Here is a 17,577-nt window from a genome sequence, read left to right as displayed (position 1 = left end):
ACCTTGGTGAGTAGCATCTGGGGTCTTAAAAGCCTATGAGCAGCCATCTAAGATACTTCACTGGTCTCACCCCTTCAGGAGCAAGGGAGAATGAAGAAAACAAGATACAAGGGAAAGATTAGTCCAAAGGACTAATAGACCACAGCTACCATGGCCTCCACCAGACTGAGTCCAGTACAACTAGATGGTGCCCAGGTGCTGCCACTGACTGCTCTGACAAGGATCACAACAGAGGGTCCCAGGCACAGCTGGAGAAAAATGTAGAACAAAATTCTAACTCACAAAAAAAGACCAGACTTACTGGCCTGACAGAGATTGGACAAACCCCGAGATTATGGCCCCCAGCCGGACACCCTTACAGCTCAGTAATGAAGTCACTCCTGAAGTTCACTCTTCAGCCAAAGGTTAGACAGTCCCATAAAACAAAACGAGACCAATGGGGCACAATAGCTCAGGGACAAGGACTAGAAGGCAGGAGGGGACAGGAAAGCTGGTAATAGGGAACCCAGGGTCAAGAAGGGAGAGTGTTGATGTGTGGGGTTGTTAACCAGTGTCATAAAACAATATGTACTAACTGTTTAATGAGAAACTACTTGGTCTGTAAACCTTCATCTAAAGTACAATAAAAAATAATAATAAATAAATAAAAAGAAAAAATTAATAAGAGAAAGAAATTTGGGAAATTCACAAATATGTGAAAATTCAACAACACACTCCTAAATGAACTATGGTGAAAGAAAAAAAAAAACCACATGGGAAATTAGAAAATACATTTGAGATGAATGAAAATTAAAACACAACATACCAAATCTTACAGAATGCAGTGGAAGCAGTACTTAGAGGGAAATCTATAAGTGTAAATGCCCACACTAAATAAAAAGATCTCCAATCAATAACCTAATTTTACCTCCAAAGAAACTTGAAAAGTAAGAACAAACTAAGTACAAAGCAAGCAGAAGTAAGGAAATAATAAAGACTTGTGAGGAAATAAAAGCAATAGAGAACAGAAAAAGAACGGAGAAAATCAACAAAACCAAAAGTTGGTTATTTGAAAAGAGCAACAAAACTGACAAACCTTAAGCTAGATTTATCAAGAAAAAAATACAGAAGATTCAAGTTACTATAATCAGGAATGAAAGAGGTGACATTACTATTGACCTTACAGAAATAAAAAGGATTATAAGGGAATACTATGAACAATTGTATGCCAACAAATTTGATATGGATGAATTTCTAAAAAGACACACACTACTGAAATGACTCAAGAAGAAATAAAAAATATGAAAAGACCTATAAGAAGTAAAGAGATTGAATTAATAATAAAAAAACACTCCACAAAGAAAAGCCCAGAACAAATGCCTTCGTTGGCGAAGGTTTTGGTAGAATCCATTGGTTCTAGGCTTTTTTTTGTGGAAATTTTATTTGATAACAAAACCAAAGACATCACAAGGAGAAAAGAAAAAAGAAAAAACCTATGGGAAGCATCCTTTACAAATGTAAATGTAAAAATCCTCAACAAAATACTGGCAAACTGAATCTAGCAGCATATAAAAAGGATTAAACATCATGATCAAGTGGTATTTATCCCAGAAATGCAAGGTTGGTTCAACATACAAAAATCAGTCTATGTAATTTATCATACTAAGAAAAGGGAAAAATCATATAGTTATCTCAGTAGACATAGAAAGAGCATTTGATAAAATCCAACACCCTTTCATGATAAAAGCATTCAGAAGATTTGGAATAGAAGGGAACATCCTCAATCTGATAAGGCCACCTATGAAAAACCCACAGCTAGCATCATACTTAATAGTGAATGACTGAAAATTTCCCCCTAAGATCAGGAACAAGATAATAAAGTTCACACTCAACACTTGTATTCAACATTGTACAGGAGCTTCTAGCCAGGGCAACTAGATAAGAAAAAGAAATAAAAGGTATCCAGATTGGAAAGGAAGATGTAAAACTATCTTAATTGTAAATGACATAATCTTACATATAGAAAATCCTAAGGAACACACACACACACACACACACACACACAGAGCAACCCTCTTCCCAAACTATTAGAGCTAATAAATGACTTCAACAAGGTTGCAGGATGCAAGATCAATATACAAAAATCTATTATATTTCTACACACTAGCAACGAACAATCTAAAGAAGAAATAAAACAATTCCATTTAGAATAGCAGTAAAAATAATAAAATACTTAGCAATACATTTAAAAAAAAAAGAAGTGCACAACTTGTACACCAAAAACTACAAAGCATCACTGAAAGAAATTAAAGAAGACCTAAATAAAGGGAAAAGCATCCTGTATTTACGAATATGAAGACTCAATATTGTTAAGACAACAGTATTGCCCAAATCGATGTACAGTTTCAATGCAATCCTATCAAAATTCTCACTGGCTACTACGCAGAAATTAAAAAGCTGATCACAAGATTCATATAAAAATGCAAGGAATGCAGAATAGAGAACCCAGCCTAAGACAATAAGTATGGTGAAAGGATACAACCCTGACGCACACCTTTCCTGATTTTAAACCATGCAGTATCCCCTTGTTCTGTTTGAACATTGGTCTATGTACAGGTTCTGCATGAACACAATTACATTTCTGGAATTTCCATTCTTTGCAATGTTATCCATAATTTGTTATGATCCACACAGTCGAATGCCTTTGCCAGTCAATAAAACACAAATAAACATTTTTCCGGTATTCTTTGCTTTCAGCGAAGATCCGACATCAGCAATAATATCCCTTGTTCCATGTCCACTTCTGAATCCAGCTTGAATTTCTGGCAGTTCTCTGTTGATGTTCTGCTGCAAGAATTTTTTAATTATCTTCAGCATAATTTTACTTGCATCTGATATTAATGATATTGTTTGATAATTTTTGCATTATGTTGGATCACCTTTCTTTGGAATAGGCACAAAAAATGTTATCTCTTCCAGTCAGTTGGCCAGGTAGCTGTCTTCCAAATTTCTTTGCATAGACAAGTGAGCGCTTCCAGCTCACAGAGTCACTGTACCAAAAAGAGTTGGTCAACGTTCAGCCATTTCAGGAGGTAGCATAAAATTAGAACCAATGGTTCAGGAAGAAGTCCAAGCTGCACTGAAGGCATTGGTGAGAAACAAGGCTCCAGGAACTGACGGAATCCCAACTGAGATGTTTCAACAAATGGATGCAACAATGAAGATAAGTGAGGAGAAAATGGGGATAATATACACACACAAAAAAAATTTTTATAAACTGTATTCAGTAACCATAATTGGAGGTGGTAGTATTAGTATTGTTACCCTGAGATTGTTGTCTGTGTAATGTGGGATAAAGCAACTGAATAATTACAGAACATTCTAATTTCATAATCCCCCACATCCTTAAGAGCCAAGATTTTCAGTGTGGGAAAAAGGAGATATAAATGTGATGTAGAAGAGGTTAAGAACCCTCTAGTCCTGAATTTGAATTGGAAAGAGCAGTACCAACTCACAAAGTATCTTTACATAGGAGGGATTTTTTTTGCACTGTTTTCCCCCCTAGCTCTGCACACTGAAAAGTTTCAGAAACAAGAACCAACCCAGTGGCAATAAGCATTCCTCGCGGGCAGACTGTAGTCTTGAAATACCATTTCCCATTTAAAGAAACCAGGGCTTCGTGAAGAAATGGCTGATTCCAGGTCTGGGGCAGACAAAGTTTAGATAAGCTGGAACATCTTGAGATACCACATAGCAAGGAAACTACCAGAGACTACTAGGGACATGTGAAAAGGGCTCAGGAGCCAATTGAAGGCCAAAGATGGGACAATTTGAGCTTTAATGAGGAAAAAAATTGCAATGGGTTGAAACCGATCTAAACAGGTTTACATCCATGCATTCATAAGGAGTTCATGGTGATATATACAGAAAATGATACGAAACTAACTGGGCACCTTTTGAGTGTGACAGAGACAGTTTCATTATCTTGAAAAGTTAATGGCACATATCCTACCTTTCCTGCATGGCACTACCACTGGGTAACCAAATAACAGCTGAGGGGAAGTGTCTCTTTATACACTCATTCTAGCTAGTGCATGAAAACCAAATGGTGGGCTTAGATCACCACCAGTGTGAGACTCTCAATGAATTAATGGATCTCTGTTGTTGCTAGTTCCCAGCAAGTTGGCTCCCACTCATGGTGACCCTATATATAACAGAAGAAACACTGTCTGGTCCTGTGCCATCTTTATGATCATTGAAATGTTTGAGTCCATTATTGTGGCTATTAATGGATCTCTAGGCACAAAGAATTAATGGCTGTTAGCATCAAAAAAGAGTGCCAACCAGACATGATATGGCTTCCTGATGAAAGAACCTGCCACCACCTACAGTCTTGTCAAGGGGATTGAACCTGAGTTTGATCCAGCCTCTGGATCCAGCTGCCAATTTGCAGGACACACAGAGAACAGAGAAGCGTGATGAACTGCACCATGAGTGTACCATCAGCAGCATCAGACTGTGGGAGGCTAAGTTAAAGGCAAATGACTTGGGACTTCATAGATCTAAGAAAAAGAAAGGGAAACCAAGAGATTTAAAAAACATTAAAAAAAAATTAACGGGCCACACTATAGTATCTACAGATGCAGACGTGGGTGATTAAGCCAAAGAGAAACACAAGGAATTACTATAAAAGTGAGAATGGGGATACTTTTGGAGGGAGGGAGAGCAGGGGCTGGGACTGGGAGGGGCACTGGAGGGGCTTCTGAGGTGGCTAGAAAGTTCTATTTCTTGGTGCTGGTTACAAGGGGTTCACATTACAATAATCGATTAAGCTATGTGTTTCATGCAGTCTCTGTATCTATGTTTTATTTAAAATAAAAATAGTTTTAAAAATAGACATAAGAGGGTAGAAAAAGATTGAGGATGCCTGTGTTTTAAAAATAGAATGCTGCTGGATTAAAAATGTTTATTAAGGCATGAGGCCTCTGTTCCTCTTCATGTGATTAAAAAATACCTCTTGGTGTTGGTGTCATGACGACGAATATATTCTCAGTTGGAAGCAACTTGGTCATCAGACTAACAAACAATAACCACGTGGTTTATATTAATAATGAACAATCTCAGGTCCTTGTCATCTGAGCTTGGTATCTCTCTATAGCCCGTCTGCTTTCACTGTAACAAGAGAAGCTCGGGTGAAATGATTTCCGAGATCTTTTCTAGCTCTGTGAGTCCGATTATCACTCTCATGGTATGAAACGGAAGCTGCCCTTTTCTGCATCTCAGGATACTGGGCTATGTTGAAATGTACGTCTTTCTGCTGAGAGCCCCCTTGTCTGTGGGTCTCCCCTTTACTGTTGTTTATCTCTGGAAATACAGACATCAGTGGGGGACTGGTTAAATAAACTGTGGTAAACTAGACTGTGCAGTCATTTAAAAGGATGAGCTGGGCCTATATTACTGATCCATTGGAAATGTTTCCAAGATGAGACAAAAAAACACATTTTGAAACAGTATACAGTGTAACATTGGGGTTAAAAAAAAAAAACAAAAAACCGTGTAGAAATAGTCACCTAACATTAGTTTTCTCCAGGGAGTAGAATATGGTGGGTGGGAAAATGATATGGGAGAGACAAGGGGAATTTTACCTTTTTTTTTTTTGGTATTTTTTGGGGCAGTTGCTTAAATTTTTTTTAACTAAATAATAACAGTATATAACAGTATATAACATAGTAAAACGTACAGCTTGATAAATTTTCACAAACCGACTACTCCCACACAATCAACACGAGTCAGAACGGCCCCAGACCCGAGAAACTTCCTCATGTCTTCTTCAGCATTCCGCCACCAAAGGAATTGTCCTGTTATCCTTATTCCTAATTGTGCTATTAATTTTTTATGAGCAAGAATACTTATCCAATATAAAACTTCAAAAGAAAATAGCCTCAAAGTAAGTATTTTGCTTATTTATTCAACAACAGAAAGATATAACCTACTCTAAAAAAAAAACCCAGCCAACCAAACAAGAAAAAACCAGTTGCCATCCAGTCAGCTCCTGCTTGTTTCAACCCCATAGGTGTAGAACTGTGCTGTATACGGTTTTCAATGGCTGAGTTTTTGGAAGTAGATCGCCAGGCCTTTCTTCTAAAGTGGCTCCAGGTGGACTTGAACTTCCAACCTTTTAGCTAGCAGCCAAAAAAGCATTAATTATCTGAACCACCCAGGGACTCCTTAATCTGCTCTAGGAATGCAAAAATATTAGTTCCCACCTCAGAGGAGCTCACAGACTAACTAATTACATAATGGGTCTCTGTAGAAATATAAATCCAGTGCTGCGAGCTCAAGGGACCTACGGAGGAACGTGAGAAGGTGTCACAGCAAAACAGGGCTTTAAAGATCAGTAGGAGCTGGCTGTCATCAGCTGGAAAATGCAAAAGGACCCGAAGGAAACGCTGTCAGGGAGCACAAATGAAAACTAGCTCTTTAAGAAACCAGTTTATGGGATGGCCGGGCTCCCGGTTAATCCTACCTGGTTTGGTTTCTGAAGCCGTCAATCAGCATGACATCATTCTTGATCGGGTTACCTTCGCTGCCAGGTGTGTAACGAGGAAGCGGAGCTCCCGCTATACCTCCCCAGGTAGCCCGGAGCCTCAAGCCATGCGGTGCCCCGAGGCTGGAAAGCCTGTAATTAAATTCAACCACTGCCAGAAATTCATCTACAGCTTCAGTGTGCCCGAGCGCTGCCCCCTCTGCCGGCAGGAAGTGGGCTCGAGGAAGCTAGAGGAAGCCCCTATTAGCATCTCTAACCCCTTTACCAATGGCCATCAAGAGAAATATTCCTTCCTCCTCAGACCAACTCAGGGGACCTTTCTTAGGTACAATCTTATTTATTTTTATTTTTTTAAGTGTTACATTGAATTGTGCAAACGTTTCTGTGTCTTGGTCACGAAAGCTCTCTTTTTCTAATGTGTACTATATGGTGTGAGGTTCACTACACAGTCTTTTCACTGTTTTGGCCTTCCATCCTGAGAGGTAGGCCCACTTGTTTCATAAAAACAGATGGGGGCGGGGGGGGGGGCACGTTCTTTCTTGCAATGAAAAGTACAAGGAGATACAAAGAATACGGGTAAACGTGCTTATACAATTTTAAGAGAGAAAAGCCAATAGCCTAGGGATTTTCCACCTGTAGATTTCGTGCTCAGATGCTGACAGGGAAAATGACCCAACTGCCAATCATATCCAAATAATACCTTTCCCGCCAGTTACTATGTAATTTCTGTGACAAACAGGCACAATGCACAAAGCCTGAAAAATGGTCACTTACAGATTTTGTATGGAGGGGGATTAAATTGAAGATAGTCCTGATCTATTTCAATTGTAGATGCCACCTGGCTTTCATTAAGAAAGATTTCAGAAATCAAAAAAAAAGAATCATGCCTCCTTATTGTCCAGAGTCCCTGGGTGGTGCTAAGCAAAAGTTGGAGGTTCGAGTCCACCCAGAGGTACCTCGGAAGAAAGGCCTGATGATCTACTCTGAAAACTCAGCCATGGAAAACCCTATGGAGCACAGTTCTACTCTGACACACGTGGGGTTGCCATGAGTTGGAGTAGACTCCACAGCAACTGGTTGGTTTGGAATTTGCAGATGGAATTGGGACTAGCCCCATATAAGCCAGTTTTTAAAAGAGTATGGGGGTGGTGCAGGAGTGGGTTAAGTGATGCTACATGCTTTGTGAAGTGTGTTCATATGTATCCTTTCTAATGCGGAGACCCTCTTTGCCTTCTTAAAATCCACTTCTAACCCTCTCCCACTTTAACAGTGCTGGATTGGGGATCTGAAGACTATAGTCCTTATATCCCTGCTTACTAACCTGGGTCTATTTCCTTGGGGTCCCTATGAGGATGAAATGAACTGAAGTGACTGAAGTTGTTGGTCAGACGATTAGGTGCTGAGCAAACTGCCCTCTGACCCTTCTCAGCAGGACACAGAGAAGACGATGCTTACTTTGGCGCCATGAAGCCCTTGGTTTCCATCTTGGTTCTTCTGCTAACCAGCTCCGTGACTCTCTCTGGGTCTCTGGTACCTCAAATGTAAAATGGAGACCCACTGACCTTGCTACGTTGTGAGAGTTAGCAATAAGGCTTGTGAACCTGGCCCAAGAGTGGTGGCCCTGCCCTGTCCCTAACATGTGCTTCTGCAACATTCTACAGCAAAATCTGCAAAAGCTGGAACCTGTGTAAGGTGGAAACCTGTCAGAGAAGGAAAACTCAAATATTTTCCACTAATCTAGGTATCATGCCAAATACATGCAAAAGGGGAAAAACATACTTGTTTTTTCAGGGAATATGACGGAAGGTCTGATCTTCATGTTGGAATAACCAATACAAACGGTGAGTCCATTTTCATAATTTTTTTTAGCAAAAAACATACAAACAAAAAATAAATGCACAATTGACCCAGTGAGAGGAGAACAGTATTTCTAGAGAAAATGTGGTCATGACAGCATCCCTGGATTCTACCACTACCCACAAGGTAGGGAGGGCATCACGAACCCCCAAAACGAGAAATACTTGACTTCACCGCAAGTTACTCCTACTAACAATACTAAATACTTGAAAGCTCTTTAATATTTTCTCAATCAAGATCCTTGCAAAACTATGAAGTTTTCTGTTTGCTTTTAACCCAGGAAGAAACAGATGTCCAGATAGGTTGACTTAACCAAGACCTCATCTTGTGTCCGATCCAAAATGTGGACCCAGTTCCTCTTAAGCCCCAGCTCTACACACAGCCCCCTACCCAGTCCTCTCACTCCAGGCTCTTCAGGGGCTAGGCAGGGCCTTCAGGAGTAAAACAGGGGCTATAACACCTTAGTATGTGGTGGGTCTGCAGTAGTCTGTCTAAAACAAAGAAGAAGCAGGTAAAGATTAAACAATAGTTCCTTTGACCAGATTATTTAGCTCTGAGGGTGCTGAGTTGGCAACCCCTTGCAGAGCAGGAAACATCGCTGTCCACAGGAGAAGGGCCTGGGTGTAGCCACTTGCAGGGAGTAGGAGGCCTGGGAATGGTTAGCCAGGTGAGCCAGATGAGCAAGGCTCCCAGGCCTGGGTTCAGTCTGATCATGGCCTTTCCTTAACCCCTGGAGGCAAGAGGAACTGACACTGAAAATAAACCTAGAACTGGTTTTTCAAACTCAGATTTACCCACATGAGCAGGCAAATTTGCCACCAATCTTTATCGGGGAAATTTATTGCTGATTTAAGGAAACTCGATAAAAGGATTTGTAAACACAGAACTTCAACAAAAATATTTGGAGATGATTATCCTGGCTCCGAGTACGAGTATGGTCTCAACTTCCTGGGGGCCACTTCAGAGCATGCTGAATAGCAGGTAGAGCCAGACCTGGGTTTACCTGGATGAAATGCTTCCTGAGAGCAGAGGAGGCAGAGGCTGAGTATGCAACCCCCCCCACTCCACCTCCCCCGACTCCAGGGGAGACTGTATCTAATCTCATTAGGTACATGGCTGCTTTCTGTACTTCATGATTTCCAAGGAAGGGGATTCTTAGAATAACTCGTGGGCCATTGCTCGTGGGCATAATCTCAAGAGTGCAACCTGGGTTTACATTATGTAAACTTACTAAGGTGGCTGCTGTCATTTCAACCTGGGTTTACATTATGTAAACTTACCAAGGTGGCTGCTGTCATTTTCTGAAGTCCCTTTGTAACAGGGGTGCATTTGTCCTTAAGTGTCTGGATGACTTTGGTTTTGGTTTGTAGGAGTTGTGTATAATTACAACATACAAGGTGTCCACCGCGATGAAGCAGGGTGGGAACAGAGTATAAGTATCCCATTACTGCAGCCCAACATGTATGGACTGATGGACCAATGGGACAAGTACCTGGAGGAGTTCTCAAACTCAGGGGCGTGGCTGCCTCACAGGTATGTGGCTCTTAAGACCACCACTCACTGTTGTCATTCGTGAAGCAATTGTGCGAGGACTCAAAGCTGCATTTAGCTTCATGTTGAGCCCACAGTGAGATGTTAGCTCCTGTAACAGAATTTAAATGAGTTGAATTACTTTGGATTTTCTGTGGATATGAGTCAGCGTAACTTTACTCAACAAAACTGTAGCATTTTAAGAGCTGACGGAACTAGAACTTAGTACCCTATTTAGTTATTTTAGTAATTTGACTAGGTATGTTTATATACTTGGTATTAAAATATATATACAGCAAAAGCCATGACTTATATTCCCTTTAAACCAAAAATTTTAAAAATTATGTTAAAAATGTAAAAGGACTTAAAGTTCCATTTTTATTTTTAGCAATTTTGAAATTATTTAATTTCACAATTCCTCTCTCCCCGAACACTTTAGAAGATGCGTGTGTGGATTTAAATAGTTTTGAGGCTTCCCTTGAAATAACTTTAGATACTGTGGGATATCATAAAATTTAGATTTGGAATTCCACTTCTGCACTCTAGAACTCCAGTGAAAATTAAGTTCCCCAAACTGGCAGTATAAGTCACCATTCTGAACAAGATGCCAAACTGCCCCTCAGTAATTGCACCTCCGGAAACTTTGTAGCCAAGTGGACCAGTTACCTCAGGGCCCCATTCGCTGAGTTAGTCCAATTTCAATGATGGAAGTCCTTCAGTAACTTCATGGCCTGTTCTGGGCAGATTTTAGATTAAACCTTTGCTCCTCCACATCCTTGTCTTATCAGGTATGAAGAAGACCACCACAACTGCTACAATTACACCCTCACATTCATTAACTGCATTCTGAGTACAGAGGGCAGGGAGCGGCTGGACAAGAACAACTTCACGGAGAAGTATGTGCTCCCGAGGACAAAGAAGGCTTCCAAGTATATCACGCTCTATCGGGCCATAGAAGAGCATGGCTTCTACATGACTGACCAGCCCCAGCAAGAGGCAAGCCCTCCTTAAGGGAGCACTTCGCTCCGAATGTGCTGTATCAGAGCACATAACACACGGCTGCGGAATACAACTTTAATAGGTACCACAGATTTCCGAATGTATTAAAGCTCTGTGGTTAATAAAAAAGTGTTCAGTTTTCCTTTAAGCATATTCCAGCTTATTAGAAGAATGTATAAAACTAATAAAAATTACTCTGGGTTTTAACATTGTCTGCATTATAACTAAATTATTTTCATAGCAATTAAAAAAATTGTGCTAAATACAATGTAACAAAACATTTGCTATTTCAACATTCTTCACATGCACAATTCAGTGACATTAATTATGTTACAGTTTGGGTTTTAAACTGGGACTCCATGTTACAGCATAAAGTGGCAGCACCTGTAATTCAGCGCAATGGAACCTTCTTATACACTAATCCAGCTGAACAAATTCACATGTCATCAGTGTGAATCCGGAAAGTGAGGATCTGAAGATAGGAAGATGAGCAAGACTCTTATATTGAATTAAGTAATGAGTACCTACACCTCATTGTTTTTATTTAAAAAGCACATGGTAACCATCTGACAGGAGTCCCTGGGTGCTGCAAATGGTGAAGTGCTGGGCTACTAACCGTAAAGGCTGGTGGTTTGAACCCACCCAGTGGCACCTGGCAATCTAGCGATCTGCCTCTGAGAGATCACAGCCTTGAAAACCTTACGGTACACAGTTCTACTGGGAAACACATGGGGTCGTCATGAGTCAGAGTTGACGCAACTGGAACTGAAACCTTTTGACAGTCAATAATAGTAAAAGAAAAGAAAAGAAAAAAAGAAGAGAAGACCTCAGAATCTAAGGAGATGACTGCTCCTTTTGAATAAGCTTTTCTGAGTCTATATACACAACTCGAATTGGCAATGACTCCAGTAAGTCAAACACCAGTCTGCTTTTTCATTCTGCCTGCCAACAGGAGGAGAGAGGGTGTGGGGTCACTGCTGTAAAGCACTTCCTCTGCCCACTTCAATGCAGTATTCAGTAAGAAGGCAAAGAAAGGGCTTTCAGGAGGAGGAAGGGGAATCGAGATGAGTAACTATAAAGAAATGGGATGACTTTAAACAAGTGTATTGGAACTTGTATACTCAAATAATCCTCAAACTTCAAATAGACAATGAAAAAAACATTTCAGGATTCTTCTTTGGAAACTGCTTCCAGAACTCACTTTGTTTTTGCCCAAACATGATACTTACTCCACTTAACCTTATCCCCCAGTATAGGCCAGGCCCCAAATGGTGTTTTATTTCCAAAACTCAACACCATCTTCAAGGTACCAATAACTACCTAGGAATGAAGATATTCAAAACACATGCCACAGATCCTTAAAGATTACTTCCAAAGAGGCCAAAGTTCCAACACTACCAAGTTCAGTGGGAAAAAAATGCACGGCATACCAACATTTGCATTCGTAAGTTCCGGTATGCTTCTTTAAAGAAAATAATAAAACTTCCCACCCAGAATACAATACCACTATGAAAACTGCAAATGGTATCCTGTGGTATTCAAGAAGTCATAAAGCCTGTGGAGGGTAAAGATGAAAGAACTATTGAGTTTGGCAATATTTCTACTTGCGAACCATCCTCTTCACACTCTCTCTCAGGACTCAGTTTCTCTGGTCCAGTTCTTTACACAATATTAGTAATAACAGCAGTTATATTAAATGAGGGTTCATAAAGGGCTCCACATCAGACTACCTATTCTTCTTGTTCAATCCTCAAGACTACCCTATGAGGTAGGTACTAACATTATACCCATTTTACAGATGCAAAGGGAAGCTGAGGAAATGACTTTCCCAAAGTCACACAGTGGAAACACCAGGGTTCAAACCCAGGTTCAACTGCAAAGCCCAGGGACTTTTCCCCAGGACATACCACAGTGGTTAAGATTACTGTCCCCAGTAAAATGAAAGAGACCAGCTGTACCTAGGATGTATAGTAACTCGAATCATTAGAGAAGACAAAAGAGAAAATGAAGATTTTTTCTTCCATCAACATTCAAATATGAAAAAATATGGAAACAAGACAATGTCATGATTTAGAAAAAAAATTAAACAGAATTGTTAATGCTTTTCATGCTAATCTCTCTTAGCTTCATCCCTTGATTTTCAAGCAACCTGACGTAACACTGGTGGTTGTCTGCTTCATATTTATTGTCTGTCACATCAAAAAAAAAAAAGAAAAAGAAAAAAGAAAAACCAAACCCGTTGATACCAAGTCCATTCCGACTCAAAGCGACCCTATAGGACACAGTAGAACTGCCCTGTAGGGTTTCCAAGGAGCGGCTAGTGGACTCAAACTGCTGACCTTTGGTTAACAGCCAAGTTCTTAACTACTGTGCCACCAGGGCCCCTCTGTCACACCACCAGGCTACAAACCCCCCTACTCCTGATAAAATCACAGTACATGGGAATAACACCAACAGATGGCAATGTTGTTCAAATCTGTAGAATTATGAACTGAATCCTCTGACTCCATTTCCTTTATCATATCAGCTAAATGCTAGATGAAGCCACAAAGAAGTTCAGTATTGGCCCCAACTCAGCTCCTCAGACTGGAGTCTCCGTGTTCTCCCAACACCTCCCGAAACACACTTCTTCATCTTGTTGTTTAGTACTGCCCTGCACACACAACTGGTACTCAATAAATGCTCGTGAAATGATCTCTGAGCCCCCTTTCCCGGCAAGGGCATAGCGTTTGCTTCAACGTCAGCAATTTGAAAGACTAAAATGAACCACACAAAGGTATTTTTCCAAAGCCTCCACAGTGTGCATGGAGTACGTTTATAACCAGGAAAACCCAATAAACACTCTAGGAGGAAAAAAAAAAAAAAAAAGCCACAGTGGCTGTATCTAGCACCCTTTGCACAGGAGGTACATACGATACTCGTCCTTCCCCTGCTTCTCCTGAGCTGTCTTCACTCCTTAAAAACAACACAAGCAAACCAGCTGCTGTGGAGTTGACTCTGACTCATGGTGACCCCATGTGTGTCAGAGTAGAACTGTGCTCCCCAGGGTTTTCAGTGGCTGACTTGGGAAGTAGATTGCCAGGCCTTTCTTCCAAAGCACCCCTGGGTGGACAAGACCCTCCAATCTTTAGAACTGTTTGTGCCACCCAGGGAGTCCTTTCACTCCTTTACCTCATATTATTTTTCTATCACCTCCCTCTCCTCCACTGTCTTTCCTAGCAGGGGATAAAACAGGCTTTTCACTCCCTTGTGGAAAACAGCTACGGCCAAGATTACACATTTGGCTTAGGAACTATGTGCCAGACACTTTCCTATGCCCTCTCATTTTATTTAGTGTGCAAAACAAACTCAGGAGGTAGTAATGATTCCCACGTTACACTGGGGAAACTGAGGCTTGAGGGATTAAGCCACGTTCTAAGGTCACCTCTATTTTCCTATTTGACTTTGAATTTGGGTGCAGGCTTCCTGATTCAACTCTTTCTACTCTATCAGAATGTGTCCTTTGAAAGTTAGGAAGAAGATCTGCCTTTGAATTTTTTTTTTTTTCTGAATGTGTACACAAATAAAATCAAAAAAATTTAAAATGCTAGTTCTGTTGAAGGAAATTACAGTGGATTCCTTTGCAATAAAAAAATCTACCACCTCTGAGTTTAACAGTTTTACAAACATGCTTTTCCATATCATGTATTCTTAAAGGAGGCATCCCTATATTTCACAATATGGAAAGCTGACTTTGCATTTTTTCAGTTTATATATAAAAACAAAGATTTGAGAAAAAATGGGGTTAAATATCTCCCACTCAATTTTAAAAATAGGCTTCAGTTACAGTATCAGGGAAGTTAACATTCATGAGATGACTAAGTCTGTGATCAGATATTTAAAAATACAATCATAAATGGGAGAAAAGGATGTTTATTTCTTTTTAATCCAAGTACTTTCTCACCAGGGAAAGAATAGTTAACCACATTCAAGAGAATGGCATTTTTCTTTTTTAAACAAGAAAACAAATATTCTTTAACAATAAAGGTAAAATAAGACAAAACAAAAACAAAACTGTATTCAGTAAGTAACAGTAAAATTTCAGTTTCATGTACTATGCTCAAAAATTTCGGGAAGTTTTTCCAGCTCCCTCCAACTTTTCCAGCTTTCTAACCCTACCCAAAGGTCTGTGTGTAGCACAAACGGTTTGCACTCGATTTGCTTCCATGAAGATTACAGCCAAGAAAATCCTGTGGAGCTCAGTTCTACTCTGTAACACATGGGGTGGCAGGAGTCGGAATCAACTCGATGGCAATAGGTTTTTTGGTTTAACCCTATCTAAAACCCTTGTCCCATGCTCATTGGTTTAATCACTGCAAAATGCTGCATAGAAACTAATTACTGTATAGAAATCTTTTTATGTGAGAACATAGGGCAGTCAATGTATAGATGTTACCATTTCCCCTTATAGATTGGGGATGATGCCAGAAGATGTTAGCCTTCAAAACTGAAGCTGAAAAAATCAACACAGAATAATCAACTGCACAAGTAACCTTCTGAATAAAAAAGAACAAACAAACCCATTGCCATCCAGTCAATTCCGACTCACAGCGACCCTATAGGACAGAGCAGAATTGCCCCATCGGGTTTCCAAGGAGCACCTGGTGGATCCCAACTGCCAACCTTTGGTTAGCAGCCAAGCTCTTAACCACTGTGCCACCAGAGTTTCCTAACCTTCTGAACAGATGGTATGAAATTGCAGCTCTTAGGACATGGCGCTTCCTCATGCCCCACAAAGTGAATCATTGTAGCTGCAGCTTACTGAAAGCGTACTGCGTACCAGGCACTGTGCTAGCACCTTGTGCGGATCAACTCACCCGAGGCTCACAGCTTCCCTCTGGGATTAACATTAATGCTTTTTATACACGAGGACATGTGCTCCAAGTCACACAGGCTAGCAAATGGATGTGTTGGGATGCAAACCCAGGTTTGAATCCAAACCAAAGAGCCCTTAACCATCCTGCCTCCCTATCCAATTCCAATCAAGGAGACCAAGGAATTGCCGAAAGCTGGTACCAGACCAGAGCCTCATAAGCACAGTTTAAAAAGTCTTGAGAACTGTAAGCTACCAGGGAAGGGCAGGTTTGTGGTGGCAAACTCACTGCTCCCAGGAGCTGGCCTGGCGCCCTCCCAGGGTGCCTGCCCCACTCTCGCCCCGGGTTCTTCTAGAGGCAGGGTGAAGATGATTCATCTCGCTCCAACAGCTCCACAGAGATGACCCTCCACTTATCTCCTCACCTCTCTCTACTTCCTATGCAGACACAATGCCTGGATTTGTTATCAGACGGGCCTACCTTCCAAAGGGCATTTCAGTTCTCAGCCCAGCTTAGCTCCAGACACAGATGAGTAAATTGACATTTTATCTTATTCATCTCTTGCCAGTTTGGGGGATTAGAGTTAACTCCTTCCAGGAAGGGAGGGGAACCTCCATTATATCAGGCACTTTTCGAGGTGTCCTCCTTCATCCAAATAGCCACATGATGAGGTAAATATTATCACCATGCCCATTTTAGAGATAAGAAAACCGAGGCTCATTAAGGGCAAGTAAGTGAATCAAGGTCAGACAACCACCGAGGCAGAGCTGAGATTTGACCAAGTTCTTCCTAGAAAGTTCATCCCACTACCCAGCCTGAATCAACAGCATTATGTCTGGGAAGCCAATTAAAAACTAAGAACCACACACTGTACTGAGGTTCTTAAGCCTGGACCCACAAAGGCCCTCAGAGTCTGTGACCCTTCAGATACTGTTTGCAAAATCCTATACATGAGCACGTTCCTGGGGAGAGGGGCCTCTCCCACCCCAACCCTGAGGTGGAGGACCACCACCTGGCCCCATGATGGGGTGCCTTCCTCTTTAGTCAAGCCTCTCACAGGACTATTTCTGGCTTCACACGCTTTTCTGTGCTACGGGCATTTCTGCTGTGGTGTTCTCAAAAGGCACTAACGGGGACTGAGAGCTCTCAGCGAAGGTCCTCCCCTCACTCCCCATAAAGCACTGCCTGGCGGTGACGCACGGCCTCCCCATCTGAGATGTAAACCTCCTGTAAAGAGTCTCAACCCTTGAACTCACAAGGCTGCTATGTGGATAAACCAACATATGCAGTGGGCACTCACTACCTGAATGTTTGCTGTAATGATCTGCAAAAAACTTGACCCCACATTGGCTACTCAAATAACAGATAACAAATGTGTAAGAACTTGCAGCAGAAGTGGTCCACGTCTGGGCCAGACATAGATGCAGTATGGGCTGCTGTGTCTTAGCTGATCGCGCTTGTGTTCACATGTGGAGTATTCTGACATCATCTTCCCTATGTAAGTAAGTAAAAACTATTCTCACATAAGCGGGAAAGCCCATGAAGGAAGCGGTTTTTTTAAAAAATTTTTTTAATTGTACTTCAGGTGAAGGCTTACAGAACAAATAGTTAAAGTTTCTCATGAAACAGTAGTACACATATTGTTCCATGACATTGGTTAACAACCCCACAACATGTCAACTCTCTAACTTTGCAACCTTTTTTTTTTTCTTGGTGAAAATACACATAGCCAAAGATACACCATTTCAAAAATTTCTACATGCACAGTTCAGTGACATTGACTACACTCTTCCAATTGTGCTGTTATTCTCA

General features: G+C 41.0%; 1 protein-coding gene across 1 annotated transcript; it reads left to right on the top strand.

Annotated features, from left to right (window-relative positions):
* Positions 1-6,633: 6,633 nt before the first annotated feature.
* On the top strand, positions 6,634-10,924 carry MKRN2OS (MKRN2 opposite strand). The gene is made up of 4 exons (XM_004368343.1): positions 6,634-6,851; positions 8,318-8,367; positions 9,754-9,916; positions 10,702-10,924. Exons 1-4 carry the CDS (start codon positions 6,634-6,636, stop codon positions 10,922-10,924), a joined length of 654 nt encoding a protein of 217 aa, XP_004368400.1.
* The last annotated feature ends 6,653 nt before the right edge of the window (positions 10,925-17,577 follow it).

The sequence above is a fragment of the Trichechus manatus genome, unplaced genomic scaffold (assembly GCF_000243295.1).
Source record: "Trichechus manatus latirostris isolate Lorelei unplaced genomic scaffold, TriManLat1.0 scaffold00001, whole genome shotgun sequence".
In the NCBI taxonomy this organism is placed as follows: Eukaryota; Metazoa; Chordata; class Mammalia; order Sirenia; family Trichechidae; genus Trichechus; species Trichechus manatus.
This window is presented reverse-complemented; position numbering and strand designations above follow the sequence as displayed.